The sequence below is a fragment of the Haliotis rubra genome, unplaced genomic scaffold (assembly GCF_003918875.1).
Source record: "Haliotis rubra isolate DU_JTF1 unplaced genomic scaffold, ASM391887v1 Scf579, whole genome shotgun sequence".
NCBI lineage: Eukaryota > Metazoa > Mollusca > Gastropoda > Lepetellida > Haliotidae > Haliotis > Haliotis rubra.
This window is the reverse complement of record NW_025767278.1, coordinates 66,103-88,198: the sequence shown is the minus strand read 5'-3', so window position 1 is coordinate 88,198 and position 22,096 is coordinate 66,103. Positions and strand designations below refer to the sequence as shown.

Here is a 22,096-nt window from a genome sequence, read left to right as displayed (position 1 = left end):
AAAAAAAATGAAAATGCTGCCCATATAACAACCAATCGCAACACGCGTACTCGCACTCACTCACCCACGAACGGACGCGCACACGTATAATCCTTTGTACTTATTGATGATGATGGTGCTGTTGATGATACGCCATCACAGTTTCACATCATTATGTTTCTGCAGCAAATTCTATTCATACAAGTGTTTATTTTCTTTTGAATTGAGAATTAAAGAAACGCGTGAAATGGTTATTTTTGAAATAAAAATTAAGGTACGTTTCTGATGACTTTATCTTTCACCCATCAAATTATTGCAATTGTCTAGTATTGTCTCCTTTATATACATGCATGGCAAACAATGTTCCTTGTACGTGTTGCTGATCCAGAGATAAACACGAGGACTTAATTGTAGTGGTTTTCGAGTGATAATTTGATTGAGGACATTGAACACAAACGTTACTTCCTCTTTCTAGGAAAAGTGATTTACTACACAATTGGATATTACCGGATGAAATCATTTACTGCATGGACAGAGTTCCGTGATTGATTGAAGCTTAATGTATTTATTATATATATATATAATTATATATAATTTATGGGCTCACGGCACGTGTAGTTGATGAGTTTTACATATGATACTCTTGGGTTAGGGTGAGGCGGTGGGGGTAGCCTAGTGGTGAAAGCGTTCGATCGTCACGCCGAAGACCCGGGTTCAATTCCCAACATGGGTACATTGTGTGAAGCCAGTTCTGGTGTACCCCGCCGTGATAATGTTGGAATATTGCTAAAGCGGCGTAAAACTAAACGTACTCACTCACTCTTGGGGCAGGGGTCTGTTTTATTCTTTTATATTTTTTGTTGAATATATTTTTCCTTATAAAAAGTTATAAATAGTTTTACACCAAGCTTTTAAAAGAAAGGTTCTCTGGAAATACTGGATTTCTAGAAAATGTTTCCTGACATGACTTTTTGAGTCAAATGTGGATCATCGTTCTTGCAAAATGCCATGGGTTGATGTAGATGAATCTTTTCAGCCTCCTGAATTGCGTGAACATTTAATATGAACATGTGAAAGTTAGATGCCCATGATGTCAATCACTGGATTGTCTGGTCCAGACCCGATTATTTACAGACCACCGGGGGCGGTGGGGTAGCCTAGTGGCCAAAGCGTTGGCTCGTCACGCCGAAGGCCCGGGTTCAAATCCCCACATGGGCACAATGTGTGAAGCCCATTTCTGGTGTCCCCCGCCGTGATGTTGCTGGAATATTGCTAAAAGCGGCGTAAAACCAAACTCAGTCAGTACAGACCGCCGTCATATTGCTTTAAAATTGTTGCGAATGGCACCAGAAAACCAACATCACACAACATATATATGGTGACTTTTGTCTGAGTTTGTGGAGTGAATGTGTGTTGTCAAACGATGTGTGTAGTTTCGGATCTCCATGATCATCGGGTGGTTTTCAAAATGGAATTAGGGGAGGTGGAGAGGCCTAATGGTTAAAACGTTGGCTCCTCACGCCGAAAACCCGGGTTCGATTCCCCACATGGGCACAATGTGTGAAGCCCATTTCTGGTGTACCCACCGTGATATTGCTGGAATATTGCTAAAAGCAGCGTAAAACCATACTCACTCAAAATGGAAGTATATTTCACTGTCTCCTGTTTCAGCAACAGGGAAGTAATATTTCTAGTGAAAATGATGCTCTGTGAGACACCAGGATGGTGTTTGCTGATCCCGGACATGCAGCATCTCATCTTTAAGTTCCTCTATGTCTTGGTATCACAGCACACGCTCTGACATGCGATTGGTTTATTCTACTGCAATGTACTGTCAGTGAGTGAGTTGGGTTTTACGCCGCTTTTAGCAATATTCCAGCAATATCACGGCGGGGCACACCAGAAATGGGCTTCACACATTGTACCCATGTGGGGAATCGAACCCAGGTCTTCGGCGTGACGGGCGAACGCTTTAACCATAAGGCTAACCCACCGCCCGCACTGTACTCTGGTGCGACAGGAACACAGAGAGTAAAGTCAAACATGAATAATTAGAAATATATCAAAGTCAAAGATATTTATTGTACCTAAGGCCACCGGACCATATACAGTTAGTAATACAAGTATATATACAGAACATGTTAAACACATTTCACAAAACAAATTACACTTCAGATTAGAGATTGCTTCTATGGATAACAGCATGATTTACATAAATCGCTAGATTACGTATTAGTTTTGGGGGATAGAATGGAAACAGAGGCAGTTGAAGGATATTTTAACATGTAATTATTTGGGATATATTGTTCTCTTAAATCAGCATAATGTGGGCATACAAAAGCAAAGTGAATTTCATCTTCTACAGCCGAGTTACATAATGGACATGTGTATTTCTAAACTGCTCTCTATTGAAAATCGAAAATTTACTGATAAGTCTAACAAGCCCAATCAAAAATTGACAAATGTGTGTCTGATATTTCTAGATGTCAATTCAGATAGATATATAGTTCTGGTTGAATTAAGCACTTATGCTCTATACAATGGATATATTGAACTATTGTCTAAACAGAAATGCCACTCTTCCAAGACACATTTCCCAAGACAATGCCTAACTCCATGTCAGAGAAATTATGATTCAATCCAGATTAATGCGATTTTAATGAATAATCTTCATATTTGTTTTTCGTTAATACAAAACAGCATATGTTATATTCAGTGAGACAAACATTTAACGCTACGTTGCGCGTTATCCTTTTACGTGCGCATCGAACAACTGCACACATGCGCACCCGGAAGTAATATATTCCGCAGTCAGTGCCTTCCGACCGAGAGATGTGTTAATATGAATGGCCCAGTTTGAACCACTAAATGTTGAGAAAAACAAATGACACATGGTGGCGTTACATCCGCACTAGTCCTGACGCTTGAAGTTGTGAAATAAGTGTCGTGCGAGTACAACAGCTTGATTGCTATTAAGAAACAAATTCTTAAGACATAAATAATAATAATAAATGTATATATAAAATAAATTTGTCTCATTGGTGTATTTGCAATTATACCCTTACAAGAATCGATTTTAATCGTTTGTATAGTTATTTTAGTTTAATATTCAAAATGTTACTGCAATAAACTACTACCCCTTTTACGGAAAAATGGTCCTTTCTTATGAACGATTTATTGTAAAGAATTTATTGAAAAAACATCATTGTAATCATTTGGGGTGATCCCACACATCTCTACTCGGTTGACACATGTCATCGTATCCCAGTTGCGTAGATTGATGCTCATGCTGTTGATCACTGGATTGTCTGGTCCAGACTCGATTATTTACTGACAGCCGCCATATAGCTGGAATATTGCTGAGTGCGGTGTAAAACTAAACTCACTCACCGTTTAGATTTCTTTGTATTTAGATGAGTAACACCACAATGTGCCTTCTTCCAACTATATGATTTTGTTCTGTAAATAATCGCGTCTGCATCGGATAAACCAGTGATTGACATCATGAGCATCGATCCATTCCGTCACGGTTGGATGCCACCGTCAGTCAGCGCCACCACCAGGTACCTTTAGGCCGCCTCTTAAGTCAGTCATAGGTTGCTTGGCATATTCTCACTTTTCTAATCGAATTCCACACGTTTTTTTCTCAGTGTAAATTGCATTGACATTTGAGAAAGTTGTCAAGCATAACGAAGCATAACCACACGCATTTATAAACATCTTCCGGATATAGAGTTTAGCGATGGGCCGTGGGAGAATATCCGTATGCAAGGTGTAATTTTCATCATTCGCGATCATTTTCTGCCACCGTCAGCATGTTTTCAAGCTCTGTCCATGTGACCTTTAAAGTGATACGTTCTTGACCAGGTAAACGTGTGGTTGAGAGCATGAATAACGATCCACATCTTCTCGGTACGACGATAGTATAGCCAGTCAGGTTACACATTGTAAAGACCGTTCCTCATTTACGGAGGGCGGTCGGGTAGCCAAGTGGTTAAAGCGAACGCTCGTCACGCCGACATGCAGTCGACCTGTATATAGGTAACAGTAACACAGACTAACTGGCTTTTACGGCAAACTTAAAGCATCATGAGTGAGTGAGTGAACATCAAGTGAATGAGGTTTACCGCCCCTTTTGGCAATATTCAAGCAACATTCCAAAGATGAAATAACGGTTAAGATTAGAATTAATTCAAGAAATCAGAGCATCTTCCTGTTACTTTATTACGGTAAACGTCAATTTCAGAAAAATGAATTTTAAGTCTAATATCGAGCACAGAATCAAAACTGACTTATATAGGTCAATCGATCCTAAGTGGATAAAAGTCAGGTGGTAACATAATATATATCACTCAGGGGCGGATACAGCATTTTGAGTTTGGGGGTGGGTGGTGGTGGGGGGTTTGCACAGTTCATTTTCATCCGTTTTCACGAGAGTTTCAATGGTCATTTAATAACTTTTCAGGACTAGTACAAGCAGCCGCACATACACGCGCATGCACATCGTCATATGAGCGAAATATTCTCAAGCACGACGTAAAACCCAATTTCACCTCACCGTTCACCTCACTTCAGGATCTTAGATCCGTAAAACTGATAAACAATGTTCACCTTATCTCATTCAGTATTGTATTCAAAACGAGACCAACCATGAAACGGATGTAGTACATCTTATGCTTTTAAAATATTATATCCGTTCCATTATCATTTTTCTTTTCTTCTTGAAATATTTTTAAACGGGTACATTGCTCATCTTTTGTGATCACGGACTTCCAAAGCCACGCTGATGTAAACAAATCGCCGTACACCTTGTCTTACTCATGCCGCAAGATCGATCAATTATTTCAACGAGTTCAACCTATGGCCATTATCTGTCAATGTTAATCGGTTCATGTTTGAGTTCCGATGACTCAAATTCCCCCACACACTGCCCACTAACCGTGACAGCCACATGTGACGTCACGTCACGTGACGCCACCCTCTCTGTATATAGCTTTATTTAGAGTCTAACTGGTTGGATTGATTCGCGTTTTTAGACGCGATAGCACATGGCAGCATACGAACAGTTGTGACAGCTGATCATTTCACCATGGGAGGGTGTTTTAGTGGACCACATTCAGAATATGTTGTGTATGTTAGGACGGGGGACAAGAAAAATGCCGGTACGGACGCTAATGTTACCATCATTCTTCACGATGACAACGGTCACTGCACAGGCGAGGTGAAGCTGGATAACTTTCTTAGGGATGACTTCGAGAAGGGGAGACTCGACACCTTCCCTATTCCCAAGAGCAAACTGGATCGGTTGGGAAAAGTTATAAAAGTGGAATTCTGGCGTGACAATGCTGGCATCGCCAGTGCGTGGTATGTTGAACGGATTATGGTGGAAAACAAAGTTACGAACGACATGTTTGTGTTTCCCGTATTTCGATGGATTAAAGCAGATTACCATTACGTAATCAAACATTTAGACACTTCACTGCCACAGTTTGACGATCAAGCTGGCCAGAGAAAAATGGAATTGGAATCGAAAAAGAAAGACTACAATTATGTACAACGTGCGCCAGGCATGCCCGCTCAGGTAAAAACTCCATTGGGTTAACCCTTTAACGGCAGACTTTATTGTGTCAAGCGATTAACGCGCATGTGCCGCCACGTACGCGTGCCCGTTATGTAACTGTTATCAGTATTTGATCACTGTTTACAATTCATGTTGGTATCTGAATCATAAAATAGAAAAATAACACTGGTTAGATATAACTGAATCATAACTTTAAAAACATGACAGTTGTTAGATCCTGATCTATAGATGATATAAATACAATTTCATAACATAACTAGTTGATGGACTGGTATGCTATGAAGCAAATGGAATGAAAAATTCAAGTCTTTAGTTTAAGAAGTGTGATAATTTTTGAGACAATGCTTCTTGAAAAATCCTATGTTTTAATAGAATTGTTTTATTATTCTATTATTTCAATATTTTTATACAAGCAGTTTCTACATCAGAGTAATAAGCTGATCTCATTAGAGGTGTATTCCCAACAGCCTTGTGCATGCTATATAAAGTGTTAAAATTAGAGTGTGACCTTTTGGCTGGACTAGCTGAGTCCGTTTAGGTGGGTGTTGCCCCTTGCACCTATATCAATGGGCTATTGACACAGGGCCCGCCCAAGGTAATGTTTTTATAGCAACACCAACCCAAATACCTTTGTTGGTATACGACACCCAGTCATGTCGCCATGTGATCTGTTTTGGTTGATGGTAATGACATGAGACACCTCAGCTGTTGATTTGTCTATAATGGTCAACTCAGGCAGTACATGGTGGTCAAACACATATGATTCTGTACAGCTGTCCTGTCTACCAGAAACATGTTTGGTTTCCACCTATATTGTTTGGGATTACACTTTCTTAGTAAAGTCAAAATCTAGTTCTTTTGGGATTCAAACCCAGATTCAAGTGAGACAGCAAATTACCAGCGCATGAAATGAAAGTGACAATTTGTAGACTAGACCAGGTACTTTGTGTACCATCTTTTTGTCAGCTGTAGTCTAGACCAGGTACTTTGTGTTCGATCTTTTGGTCAGTTGTAGTCTATACCAGGTACTTTGTGTTCAATCTTTTTGTCAGCTGTAGTCTAGGCCAGGTACTTGTAAATGTTTAGACTAATGAATATATCATTAAGGGGATGAACACTATTGCTTCTTGATGTAGAAACAAGTTCCTGATGTGGTCATAATTTATCTCATCACTGAATTAAGTCCATGCTAAACGCCACACACAGTTAGAGTGTATGAATTATCATGACAATAGCCTGCTTGTGTCACTGTCAGACTCAAAACCTATTTGTGACATGAATCCAGTGAACTGCTTAAAGGCTAAGTGAATCCGAGACCCAGAAATGCAAGCTATTTCACGCTTCACTTCAGGAAGGATATCAGATATTTTAGTCCAAGGAATTTAAGGATGCATCAAAGGTGTGTAGATATTTATAATTTTTTTATCATAGATCAAGGACACCATGACAACAACCAGAACATAATTCACTGCAACTGAGGGATATCAGCAACATTGTCTGTACTAGGGGTGACTATTGAGGGGGAAACAACTATTGCCATAGCGATGGTCTATCTATTGCAACATACTGTTGCCATAGCAATAGTCTGTTGCGACCAACTATTGCAATAGTTTTTCTCTCCTTGAATTGTCTCATTTGAAGTCATTTCCCAAATATATGTATGGTTTATATGAAATGAAAACAAGCTGAAGTAGTTTCAGTTTCTTTTAATAAGAAACTTAAAAACCAGATCAAGTTTGTTTAAGAGGTAACATGGGCGAATAACTCTAAATCAAAGTGAAAGAATCTGGTACTTTCTGTATTTTGCGCTGCGCATTTATCAACGGAAGTCAGTTACTAAACTATTGATAGTCATACATACTATCGATGCATTGATAGTTTTTCGTTTCTGCCATCGATTAATTGCTGTGGAAGACTCAACAGTATAAGTTACCTTAAGAAAACCGGGTTCAATCCCCACATGGGTACAATGTGTGAAGCCCATTTCTGGTGTCCCCTGCCGTGATGTTGCTGAAATATTGCTAAAACTAAAAGCAGCGTAAAAACCAAACTCAATCAGTCAGTCAGTTACCTTAAGACTGTCATACCTTGGTGTGGACTAGGGTTTGTGTACTAAAGGTATTTGTATGTCCAATGGACGCATAGGAATGTATTTTGGGGTACAAGGCATGAATATGGGTTCCAGGTTGACAATATGTGACATGCTTCAGTTCCAAGTCTTGGACACATATCATGTCATTTTACATCCTCAGAAGCCTGTAACCTATACTGCTAGAAGAAAGTAGAGGCTCACCAGATTCTTTCATGTTACTATAGCTCATGTTAAGTGCTATGATGGATAACTAAAGAACAAGGAAGGAATCAAGTGGGCCGTAAAATTTTCTAACTGGTTTATGTGGAGATTTCATTGTTAGATTGAAAAGATCTGACCTGATGTCAGCTATTATCTTCAGTGATCCTTGAATATTGTTTTTATAACTGATTGCCTTTTATGCCATTAGGAATGTGTTTTGTCAGGTAATAGTGACTGGTTATTCTCTGGTGTTGATGTGTTATATTTGCTAAATATTTGCATCTATTCTCAGAATATGTCATCGAGTAAGAACTATCTTGTATCCAGACCAACCCTGATCCTGAAACCACATGTTCCCAGTAAGAAACAGCCTCTAGCCCATAAATCCACAGCTTGTTATCACTGTGAAGGAATAGTCATTTTCTTACAATATCTGGTAGTGTTGTTAACGTTTGATGTAACTGTAACTTTTACATAAGCTGATCCTTTTCTACAGAATGCTTTTTCTATTCCTCAAAATCCAACGAATCCTCTGTCACATATGTAAGTCTATTTGGACTATCTGAAGCATGCTACTTGATCACCTGTGTCAGACTGGATATCATATAGCTTACCTTAGATTCCTTTAAGAAAGAGACCCAGGGGTGCTGAGATAGACTTGGCCCTCTGTTCATCACAAGCGGTGACTAAAATGGATTGGTTTGGGGTGGGGAGTAAGATAGATACTGACACACTGTGGGATACTACTGGCCACCGAGGTACTTCGATTCAGAGCTTTGTTATACAGATTGCAGGTACTTCTCTCTTGGACTTGTTTTAATGAAATTTTTACATGGGAGAATTTTATACTGTTGAAAGACTGCTACATATTTGTAAGAATGTCAGATTTCCTGACATAGATAATTAGCATAATTTTATCACTGTAAGGTATGTTTGTAATACACACTAATGGGATTAATGGTAATTAAACTGCAAAATGGAGCTAATAAGTTCACCTTGTAAAGATATGTTGGAATTGGTCTTCGGCAATCCAGGCTTTTAGTAAGAGACGACTAACAGGATTAGGTTGTCAGACTTTATAGACCTGGTTGATGCATGACTTCGTATCCCCGTCATGGGTTTGGGGCTGACGTTAATATTGCAGTATATTATACTGCAGTCACAGCAAATAGACAACTAATATACAGGAAGCTTGATGTCATTAGGTTTGTACTTTCTATTAATGGAATCTGTTGCTAATTTCTGAATTTCATAATTTCAGTTTTAACTTGTGTCGAACTTGAAGATGAAAATATGCATTTAGAAAGAATAAGATAATAGATGATATGAACATATAAATACCTCTCAAGCTCAAAGATGTTAAAATATGTATTATATAGGAAAACACAATATACCGTATATTACCATAGATAAGCCGCATTTTGAGGACCAAAAAAGGTGTCTGTAGAACGGGGTCGGCTTATCTATAGGTTACTTTTTTTCTGGTAGTAAGAAAAGGACATGGTATCGCTTCACATGAGTGATAAGAGAAAACGACTTTGTCAGTGAAGACGTCAAATTTGCAATTAAACATCACTAGGAAAGATTATGTACCTTTTCAGTTTTAGTTTGTTTTTAGCTAGGCTTTTGTTTTCCCCACATTCTATTGTATGTATTCACTAGGATTTGAGATTGTGGAATACCAATGTCATATCATACATGTCTGATGCTGTATGTGACATACTTGTCTAAGGAGCATCTACTCGTGGTGGAATGTTAATAATAAGCCTGCCTTGCTTCCCCTTAGGAGTCACAGGGTATGGAAGCTTCCTATCTTCATCGCTGATAACTGAGCCAGGGATGCTCCCATCCACGGATGACGAAGCAGTATCAGTGATAAGCTTATAGGGAGATATGAGTTTTATTACCCAGCTCTGAAGTTCTTTACTGTGTTTTCCCTAGCAACTGGGATGGGAGCTTGTATGTGTTGGTGGTGATGATTAGAGATGGTATGGTGTATGATCAGATATGTGTGGTATGTTGTACTCTGGTATGATTAGGACTATGAAGATGATAAGGTATACCATCCTTAATTTTCTGACATGTTGTCAGTTATGGTGGTAAATGTTTAGGCATATATTGTGGGTTGTTTCAATATTGTAAAACATAATTGGGAATTAAATATAATAACTCATATGAAAATCATTATGAATAATTGATAATGTTAAGGTAAAAATAAATCATATTTTTGATTTTATTCACATTTACCTCTTGTATTTTTAATGCATGATGCAAGAGTTAATGAGACAGTTAAAATCAGAAATCCAGCTAGCCCACTCTGGTCTGTAATGAGATGAATGTAAGGAAAAACATTTGCACCATATCTCACCTGAAAAGAAGATTAAAATGTTGAATGAGGGTAAATTTAACTAAGAGTATGTGTCCGATTTCTTGATACAGTTCATGTCTCTCACTCCTCCAAATCATACTCTGACCCCCCTACAACCCTGACCCCACCCTTGACATCCCTGATTCCCACCCCTGACAACCTGACTCCCACCCCAACAACCCTGACCCCCACCCCTGACAACCCTGACCCCCACCCCAGACAAACACTCACAGGAAACCACACTGATTTATCATGTCTGAGGACAGGTGTATCTTAACTCTGACTGTTAACTGCAAAAGTAGTTTTGTCAATAAACCTTAAGCGTTGTTGAGAGCTGTATCCGGTATGATACCTAAACCGATAAGTAGTTATTAATCTGTTAAACTGATATGTTGGCGCTAAAGCAGACATGTTTACCCTTGACAGGTTAGGAAATAATAGTTGTGCCCATACAGGGATGATTGGTAAGTTCTGAGCCTAAAAGTAGTGAGTGAGTGAGTGAGTTTGGTTTTAGGCGGCTTTTAGCAATATTCCAGCAACATCACGGCGGGGCACACCAGAAATGGGTTTTATACATCGTACCCATATGGGGAATGGAACTCGGGTCTTCGGTGTGACAAACGAACGCTTTAACCACTTGGCTACTCCACCGCCCCTGAGCCTAATAGTAAGGGAATTAGATAATACTGAAGTCTTTTGTGGTCAGCAGGGCTTGTGGCATTTGAGAAATGGACAAAATTCAGAATTACTGTTGAGTTAAGAGTGTCTGGATTCTTGTGTGTGCTGTTTGTTGTGTGTTGCTCTGTGAAAATCTGCATCAAATTAGGAGCAGGACATCAAATTACCCTGTAGGATCTGTCAGGTAACTGGAACCAGATATCTCTGTTTAGACGTATCTAATGGTTAATGTGTCTGTCCTGTTTGAATATGTCATGCATGATGACATGGACTGTTGCTTGTGTTATCAATCACTGGATTGCCTGACCCAGACTGAGTTATTTACAGAATGCTGAGTATCAGGACAGGCACCAACTGTAGCTTGATGACATCCTGGTTAGATGACAATCTGTCTACCTGATGCAACACTTTACTAACAGGATATACCATCATTCTCACTGACTTGATATCAATCACTGGATTATCAGGTCCAGATACGATTATCTACAGACTTCCATCATACAGTACCTGTGAAGGTCCGGGTTAGAATGAGCCTTCAGTAACCCATGCTTGTCGTAAGAGGCGACTAATGTGATCGGGTGGTCAGGTTCGCTGACTTGGTTGACACATGTCATCAGTTCCCAATTGAGCAGATCGATGTTCACGCTGTTGATCACTGGATTGTCAGGTCCAGACTCGATTATTTACAGACCGCCGCCATATTGCTGGAATATTGCTGAGTGCGGCGTAAAACTAAACTCACTCACTCCATCATACAGCCAGATATTGCTGAATGCAACATTCAGCAACAATAAACTTGATAGGTCCACTCATTGTGGACAGGTGAGAAAACTGCTAAAAACAAAACTTTGTTTTTAAGAAGGAAGACCACTCAGGTCAGCTGATTAATAGATAGCCAGTACTTTGCTGACCCATGTCGTGTTTGTCGACAAATATTACAATGTTTTGTTTATCTTGGGAATATCATGTACGTGACTAGTTGATTACAGGGTTGTCTCTCGTATAGGATTTACGATTAAATTATTCATTAGAACTCCAGATGTATAGTGGTAGCCCTGCTTTTTATTTATTGCCATGACGATTAGTGAATGGGGCCTAAATTTTTAATGCTGGCTCTATAATGTCAACACGTCTAACCCAAGCGAACAAGTCAGTGGTTTTAGATACCTTGGCATTGCCATTGAAAAAAACAATAGTCATGGAGAGGATGATATTTACTTAGACCTATTCGAGCTGTCCTCTTTCATGCCTGTGCAAGCTTTTACCTGTTTAGAAATTTTCTCCAATTTAGGTCAATATTTTCTATGGTTTATTGGTTTAGCTCTGTTGAACATTCACACATGAAGTGATTGATGATAGATGATGGCAACAATGGCGTGATCGGTCGGCCCATACACATTTACAACAACGGCTGCGATGTGTTTTTACAAGCTGTTCATGCAGGTCAGGAACATGACTTGTTCCATTTTTTTTCGTAACTTTTGTATTTTTTCGAAGTCATGACAAGGAATCGGTTCAGTCTGTTACAGCCATGGGGTTAACACAAACGCCATGTGTAGATAAACATTTGACTTGATTGTGAGTCAGTATAGCCAGTTATTCATGAAAATTAGATGATATTCTCCAAATGTTGTATTTGACAGCATCATTAACCCTTGTGATAATGATAAGACTAATCTACTAGACTAAATATTTCAAACAAGCACCTGTTGTTTAACTTTCACATTGGAGATATATTGTGATATGACTATAAATACAGTAAATGATTCTGTGAGGATGAGATTTAATTAAGCTCTCATGAAAAGTTTTTATCATTTAGAAAAATATTTTTTTAACTATAAATAATACAATAACTACAATAAGGCCAGACCAATTTAATTTCTTGTTTTATGGATTTTTGTCCTCACAAAACCTAAAGGCAGGAGGGAAAAAATAAATAAATAAATCACCAGTCAAAGTAATATTCCTTTTAAGTACTAAAAGTATTTTACTTTTGGCAATTTATGAAGTGTATATGGGGCAAAAAACAATCTAAACAAAATTTCTTGTAAGTTTACATTTTTGGCCGATAAAAAACATTTGGGATTTTATTTTTTGAGCGGGGAAAATTCATTATTATTATTTTTCGTATTCTTGGAAAAATACGACTGGAGGATCCGTGAAACAAGAACTAAAATTGGTCTGGCCTAAAGTAGTTTTTTTTCACACATGAATGACAGTCATGCTTGGTTTGAATGAAGGAAAGATATTGCCTTCGATGATATTCTTCATTCTGCAACAAAGTCTTCCCTTGTTAAGTCATATTAATTTTTAACCTAATGGATAGAGTATTGAAAAACATCTGATGTCATAAGACAAATGTACTTCTCACCTGTTTGACACCTTTGATTATTGATTGGCTTGATGTATTTTTATGCATTCGTTTGATGCTGAAGTTAATTACCTATAAATAATTAAGTAGCCTCTTGACACGTGGATCCTAGTGGGTGATTCTGATGGATGACATACTCTGTAGCCAGGGGCGGTGTTTATACCTAATTGTGGAATGGCTTCGACATATTTGTGTTCATGAGTCAAGTCCACATATCTTTATGTGTATGATCCTTGTTGGGTCATGGGGTGATTTAAGAACCCTTATATATAAGTGCCTCTCTTTTTGACTGTCTGTGTAGTGGAGAGAAGTGGTGAAGTGGATGGAACGACTTTGTCCTGAGAGCAGAAGGCCTATTCCAACAGATATTTAAGGTGGTACTTGTTGTTGCCCTGGCTGGTGCTTGCTTAATATTAAACAAGGACTCGTCAGTACTGAGTCGGTTTGCTGAGTCTGATAGCCTTATTGAACTGTGTCTCTTTGTACCGGGAGCAGAAGGTCTGCAGTTGTGTTGTACCAATAGACATTAAAGGTGGAACTTGATGTTGCCATGCCTGGCGCTTGCATTAAACAAGTCACTATAAGTACAATCATCTTGAAACATGACAGTAAACCCTGTTTCAACTCGGTCTTGTGTTTAGGGGTGGTGATGACATTCCTTCTACCCAGATTTTGGCAATCTTAAACCGAGTTCATGAATTCGCTCCTACACCGTTAACAGTAAAATAAATTAAAGCATTACTGGTACATTTTTTAATAAGAAAAAAATGTTTTAATAAATGTTATCAGTACTTTAATCCATTCTTAATGGCATTAAACATTTCATTAGCACAACACCAAAAGTTAATGCTTTATCATTGAACAGTAGTGTGAGAGATTCTGAAACCTGAACGTTTACAAAAAGGTATGGTTTTTGTATCCTCCCATGAACTAGTCGACCTACTTCAGAAAGATTAAAGTAGATTCATATGTTCAAGTGATTAACATTCAAATTTCCGATATACACTTAATGTTGTAAATAAGCCAACAGCTTTTAAGCCTGTTGACAATATGAGACATAAACCTGGTAGATGTTATGAAAGGTTGCAGTGTCTACTCAATCAAACACTTAAGATTCTAGAGTGACTCGGGACAGGTGAAGGCTTGTGACCTAGTTTTTGAACCTTCCCACACCTATAACGGCTCAGCTGATATAAATAGTACCATCTAGACCAGCATCCCCAATATAGATGCTGACAAACCTACCATGTTCCTGGAAGTACATGACCATGTAACTAATATATTCTTTAACAACCAACCCAGCCTGGTCTCATTAGCATGAAATATGGTCCTGTGCTTGGAGCTACGAAGATAGGATAATCTTTTTAAGTGTTCTTTTGATGTTTTTTGCCTGCAGGAACAGGGCTAACAAGAATCATTTCCAATTTATTTGAAGTTTTTAATATATGATTATGACTGGCAGAAGAAGACATTCTGTAATTATACATACATGTTTTTCACATTCATGATATTCTGAAGTAATCTTTGTTACCTTCTGTTATAACAGACACATGAGCTTATACTCCAGATTCCTACGATGTTAATATGTTGAATAATTTGTCATATATATTTGTCAGCTATATAGCGGCGGTTAGTAAATAATTGACTCTGGACCAGACAGTCCAGTGATTGAAATCATAAGCATCAATCTGTGACATGTATCAACCAAGTCAGCGAGCCTGACCACCCGATCCCGTAAGTTGCATCTTACGGCAAGCATGGGTTACTGAGACCAATCCTAATTCGGATCTTCGCAGGCATATGCATATAGGGAACCTATGAAACGTTCCCTTATACTGTTCTATCCTGCTGTGTTTTGCATGGATAGGTACTGTTACATTGTATTCTTGTATTCTTTTGTTCTTTGTTACATATGTATCAGACTCCCCACTGTGCTGTATCACAATGTATCACATTATGTTCTACCTTGTATATGCTGGTGCCTCTGTGTAACAGTTGTTGTTTGGTAGCTGTGGGTGTTAAGGTGACAACAATGTTGTACATGTAGTAAAATTGACACAGTGTTTTCATTGTGTTCAGATGTGTTACAACCTTTAAAATAGTTTCCTACATAGGAAGCGATGTGTGAAATTAACTGGACCTTGAAGTATCTTATTTAGTCAGGTTGCTCTAGGGTCAACCAAATCATTCATGGTCTGTTGCCTTGGTGATATGATAACATGCACAACAGAAAACTGATACCAAGCTTTGAAGAAATATGAAATGTTCAGTGCCCTGTTGACTCTGTAGTTGCTTGAGAACTTTCAGATACCTCATCAGTTCACAGTTCCCTGAACTACAGATTACAGTGGTGGGGTAGCCTAGTGGTTAAAGTGTTCGCTTGCCACTGTGAAAACCCGGCTTGATTCCCCATATGGGTACAATATATGAGGCCCATTTCTGGTGTCCCTCGCTGTGATATTGCTGTAATATTGATAAAAGCGGCGTAAAACCATACTCACTCACTCGTCACGCCAAAGACCTAGGAATCGATTCCCCACATGGGTACAATGTGTGAAGCCCATTTCTGGTGTTCCCCACCGTGATATTGCTGGAATGTTGCTAAAAGCAGCATAAAACCCAACTCACTCACTCACTACTCACTCACTCAGTCCCTGAACCATATTATTACCCATTCCATCTACCCCTTTCTGTAACAATAAGCAAGTCCTGGGTTACCTTTGGTTGTGAATCTCCCACCTCACTGGGGCTCCCGGCTTTTCAATGAAGTTCTTTGTTTCTACAGAATTATATGTTATCAAAGACTAGACATTATTCTATTTGCGAATCTGCATCAGTGTGGCAATGATGGTGTTGGACATGTGTGAATGTTGACTCTATCTCTTCTACCTGCGCCCTTTGGAAGTAACATTGGAATATTACAAAATAGATACCTTTATTGAAGTTTGGAATCCAAAATCCCATCCACTGACTTGAAAAAATTGTCCCTCTATTCAACCCACAGGCACATGATAGAAATTCAATATCTGAATCCCCTTACTCAAGTTACAAGTTCGAGCAAATTAAAAAGCCCAGTTTCCACCCCTTGAAATGTTTGACGGGAATGAATAGTCCTTCGAGATTTTGACAAATGCACTTGTGATTGTGCCTAACCTTAAAATACTCTTTAAAGGGTGAAGAGGATAATGCAAGGTACAAAGTTATTCTTGTAGTTCTTTGTGAACTCTGTTATGTCGATCATTTACTGAAGTTTTGGAGAATGCAAGGAATTCCTGCTTGTATTGTCCAATGGGAGATTTGATCATGGCTGTATACCAGAGTGTATGTTATCCATAATTTTAGAAACAGGTTCACCTTAGGTCAGGATTGAAGGAATGAGTTTCCTTTCCATAGACTGGCTATTGCAGAAATATTCTGCATTCATAGGCCATAACATGACACTGGTTGTTCCAACAATGGATTTCTGTCCACACCTTGGAATTTTTGTGCACAGCACTATGAAACAATACCTTTTTCTAGCATATTAAATTCTAAAGATATGGTTGTACTTGCATTAACTATAGAGGTATGATAGAATGCACTCCTACAATGTTCCATAAAGATATAATCTATTGCTTTCATCACAGGTAAGCACACCTGTATATAGATGGTTACTGATTGGTTTTTCCACATTGTAGGAAGTAATATTTGATGAATCATTTAGGGTGCATTCCTGTCATGACATTCCACAGTGTGATGGCGATATCACCTGTATGTGGACTCGTTAGGGCCCTGGAACTCCCTGATCCAACACAGTCCAGGGGCCCGATCCACAAAGCGTTCGGAAGCGCTAAGAACATTGTAAAACCTATCGTAACTTTAAGACAGAAATCTTAAGCGATCCACAAAGCTATCTTAGTGAAAACATCTCGTAAAGTTAAGAGAAAATTAAAGAACGGCCAGCGCCTATCGTAAATCAAACATTTCTGTCGTAACTTGAGAATTAAAATGGCTGCATATTTTCTGCTCGGCTTAGTTGAAGAAGAGTCAAAACCATCACGACCAAGGGTATTTCAGGACCGAACTCGGGTTCTCGATACGCTGGATGATGACAGCATAGTCCGGTGATATCGTCTACCACGTCATGCCATTTTTGAGCTTGTAAACTCACTATCACCATATCTTGCTTTCCAAACCGAGCGTTATGATGCATTGTCGCTGGAAACACAGCTTTTAATTGCCCTCAGATATTATGGTAAGGGATCGTTTTTCTCTGAGCTAGCGGACTTGCATGGGGTATCCCAGTCCACTGTGTCACGGGTATTTACCCGCACAAACGATGCTATTGTCAAACATATGAAACAAATATCATTCCCAAAGGCAGCATCCGACCAACGAGCCACCAGGAATCCTTCTATAACATTGCTAGATTTCCAAAGGTGCTTGGGTGTATCGATGGAACTCATCCCTATTATGCGACCCAGCGATGACGAAGAAGCCTCCTCAGCAGGAGAGCGACGATCTTTATTTACGACAATGCTCATAAGATAATGAATTTTCGAATGGATTAAGAACGCTTTGTGGATCGGTCATAAAAATAAGGAAAACTTTCTTATTTGCGATCGTAAACTCTTACGAATAACGTAGGCTACAAACACTTTGTGGATCGGGCCCCAGGTGTGTGTAATTTCAGGGTGTATTTGGGTTGTAGGGGGTGAGGAGGGTGGTGGTCAGTTTGTCGTGATATCCGACAGTATGATGGCAATATCACCTGTATATGTACCTCGTGGACCAACAGAGACCACGTTCGTGTGATATGTTGCAGGGTGTATTGGGGACTGTGTTTAGGGCTAGGAATTATCAGTTTGTTGTGATATCTGGCAGTAAAATCACCTGTATATGTACTTAGTGGACCAACACTTTACAGGTGCATGTGATATGTTGCAGGGTGTATTGGACACTGTGTTTAGGTGGCTAAGGGATTTGATCGTCAGCTTGTCATGATATCTGGCAATAAAATTACCAGTGTATGAACTCAGTGAACAACACCTTCCAGGTGTGTAACAGGTAATGTAGCCCCTATGTGAGTGTGCAGGAAGGAATGGTGCGTAGGGACCTACTGTTTGATATTGTGGAGGTGGGACTCCTTAGGATGATGTCATAAAACATGTGCTGAAGGTGGGGCATGAAATAAGATCAAGAAATGTATTTTCTGGGTAGGTCATGTTTAATCAGACACTCTTGTTTCTACAGCATCTCTGCATGAAATGAAATCACAATCTCCCAAAATAGGTCTCCCCAAACTTAGAAATGTCAGTCTCCAATATGTGAGCCCTCCTGAGATCGGAACTGAATGGACAAGAATGAATCTTGGGAAGGTCCAGTACAGTGATGTAGACCATCCTAGAGGCAGTGATTCAGTGGGTAAATGTCGTGAAATGTCAGCCTTGGGACAACATGACTGGGGTGATGGGAAGACGGTGTCTGCCATGCACTACTGTTGGGGGGAAGTTGAATCGGACATTCACCAGATCACGGTGCATCCTCTCTGTGTATTGTCCTTGGTTAACCCTTTCACAACCACTGTCCAATAAGGGTTGGCGGCTGTTACTTCAATATTTCAATGCAGGAATCGAAATAGTGCTGAATTTGCGTGCCATGGCACGTGAAATGTTGAAATGGCACGGGTAAAATATTTTCAGTGTGCTCTGGGGCATGATAAAAACTGTAGTACTAGAAATAATACACGATTCATTTAATGGAAAATTTGAACAACTTAAATGACTCAAAAGCAATGTTTGCACCTCATCAAACTGTTTATCTATGTCACTCCGAATCTCACAGCTTCTATCCCTGTATTGGGACAAGATGGTACAAGGAACTTGAAATCTGTGTCCTTAGTGATATTCTGGTATTTAAAAGGTCTGTGAACTTAATGAAACTTAACCCTTTATGGTATTACTGACATCAGTTTCTGTGTGCCGAGTTCTCCCTTAATGAACCTTTGATTGGCGGTTCACATTCAATTGAGTATGGTTTTACGCCGCTTTTAGCAATATTCCTGCAACATCATGACAGGGGACACCAGAAATGGGCTTCACACATTGTACCCATGTGGGAAATCGAACCCGGATCTCTGGCGTGATGAGCGAAGACTTTAGTCATTAGGCTACCCCTCCGCCCCTCACATTCCAGATTTGCCCTGAATATGTCTCTAAACTTGTCATCACCAGACTTATACTAGTGGCTTTCACCAAAGTGAAATATGTCCAATCCCTAACTCACACAATTTATCAAATTTTGAAATCTGATACATGTCTCAGTGTTCATGTTAGTGAAACCACAGTGAATTAATAATAGTTTCTAAAAAAATTAAACATAATTTATTCGATTGCTTGTCAGAGAGTAAAAATCTTTGATCATGTTCTTATGGGTTGATCAAGAAAATTTGATCACAAATTAACCATTTGCATGATTTTTTTCGTCATGCTTGTGGATCATTATTCAGTTTTCCTCTTTTCTCTTTTTTTTCTGGTCATGCTTATATCAAACTCAGCTGAATTTTACTGTATACTAATTCCATGCAGGTGCCAGACATGCAATACTGCTATTGAAGCACCATTTACATCATTGAAAGGATTTGATGGAAATTAAGCATTTGAATACATGATATAACCCAGATATCGTCTGACAATCTTGGCAGAATGTGAAAACTGATTGAAGTTTACTTGGAGTTGAAAGGGTTAATTGACCAGCTGTTGTTTGATAAGGATGACACAACTATCTCTCTACATATAAATTGAAGTATGTTTAACACCCAACCTCCTGTCACCACGACCTGCTTGTATCAATATTGATGCACACATTATACACCGATACCATTGCACCAGACCAGTTTATTGTAATTGCATGGAGCGCATATATTTTGTTAAATTAGAATATATTTTGACATTGTTGTGTGTAATTGCTAGCTTTAATATTTTTGAAAAGCCAAAAAATTATTATGTCTGACCTTGTCATGGTGTAATCAAAAGAGCAAATGTTTTTTAGAAAATAAATTCAATATATTTTGCATTTATGGGAGGTATGAACTAAAAAATACAAGTTTATACACATTGTAAATCCGTGTTGAAGATATATGCCAAGTGTGCACACCATTTTTTTGTGTTTATTTATGCTTGCTATCAATATAGATCATAAGATCGATAATCGTTAACTAAATATCAATCAATTACATGTAATGATAAATATCGGAGACATAGGTTTGGGCAAAAACACAAGACTCATCCTTTCCATTTTCAGCCATTCGAAACACAGTCGTCCAATTTAGCCTAAATATTTTGGTGGGTGAGGGTTGTTATGGAAACAAATACAACAATATTGCTTGGATAGCCAACAAACCAAAAGAATCACTTGTAGTTATTATATCGATGCATACAAGTCTACATAGTTTTGTGATATCCACTTGACAGTGCAGGCCACTCATGAGGATTTGAATGAGTCAAGAGTGCCAGACTTGAAGTACTTTCACTAAACTGTGTACCACTTAGCAGCCTTTTACTGGCTAAAATAGAGGAAACTAGTAGAAACTCTGGTCTGTACTGGATGGAGTCATTCTAACTTTGGCGACCCGTGAAGGTCTGGGTTAGAATATTCATGTTCAGTAAACCATGCTTGTCGTAAGAGGCAACTAACGGGATTGGGTAGTCAGGCTCGCTGACTAGGTTGACACATGTCATCGATTCCCAATTGTGCAGATCAATGCTCATGGTGTTGATCTCTGGATTGTCTGGTCCAGACTCGATTATTTACAGACCGCTGCCATATACCTGGAATATTGCTGAGTGCGGCGTCAAACTAAACTCACTCACTTTAACTTTGGCAGTGTAAGATGGTGTGTCAAAATGTCTTGTCTAGAAATCCTTGCATTTATATATATATATATATCTATTTAGTGAGTGAGTGAGTGAGAGTTAGTTGTTAGTTATGTTGGTAGAAAGCCTGAAGCGATGCAGGTCTTACATGCTCACCACTTTGTTGAAACCCATGGTCACGGGAATGATGTTAGCAAGCCTATAAACATATTGGGACGACATGAGATTTTAACCCATAATCATAGGTTCCTGGTGGGCCCAAGGGACACAACTCTGAAAGGCAACTGGCCCACTACAGAGGCTTAGACTTACCTAGGGCCATTGAATGTAGCATTTGCAGTAGAATATCTTTTTTATATCAATATACCCATTAGTTTTCTGTCAGTCCTGCTCATATCCATGAAATCAATGTTACGGTGGGGTAGCCCAGTGGTTAAAGTGTTCGCTCTTCACGCCGAAGACCCGGGTTTGATTCCCCACATGGGTACATTGTGTGAAGCCGATTCCTGGTGTACCCTGCCTTGATATTGCTGGAATATTGCTAAAAGCGGTGTAAAACGAAACTCACTCACTCCATTAAATCAATGTGACAAATGTGGCAAGGAGAATTATTGTGGAAATATTACTGTTTTATTGAACATACAGTCATGTGTTTGACACAATTGGGCAATTAGTCTCATTTTCATTCTCAGTCAAAATCTTGGCAGTTGTGAGTTATTTTGCAGTAAAGATAAGCTGGAGAGTAGTAAGACAATCACCATACATGGTTTCTGATGGAATGGAAAGGATTCATTCCCTGGCGACATATGCCAACCAAACCATAACAGCTTGTGCAGCCTGTTACACTGATATAAACGCATGTGTTGTATTATGAAATAAGAACTGGCAAAAAATACTTGTTTAAACAGATTTATTGTAATTAATGTTTTCTTGTAAGAGTGTGAAACCCAGCTTCCTTGCTTTTGCTGTAGAA

General features: G+C 39.0%; 1 protein-coding gene across 2 annotated transcripts in view; it reads left to right on the top strand.

The window, feature by feature from the left end:
- The window catches only part of LOC124254639 (allene oxide synthase-lipoxygenase protein-like), a 60,420-nt gene that overhangs the window by 5,802 nt on the left and 32,522 nt on the right, over positions 1-22,096 (top strand). Inside the window, exon 1 of one of the 2 annotated variants that reach the window (XM_046688480.1) lies at positions 4,955-5,560. The exons of the other annotated variant lie outside the window; for it this stretch is intronic. Within the exon in view, the coding sequence (XP_046544436.1) occupies positions 5,069-5,560 (492 nt within the window). The 5' untranslated portion in view covers positions 4,955-5,068. Of the gene's footprint in view, positions 1-4,954; positions 5,561-22,096 lie in introns of those variants that run through there. 2 annotated transcript variants of the gene reach the window in all.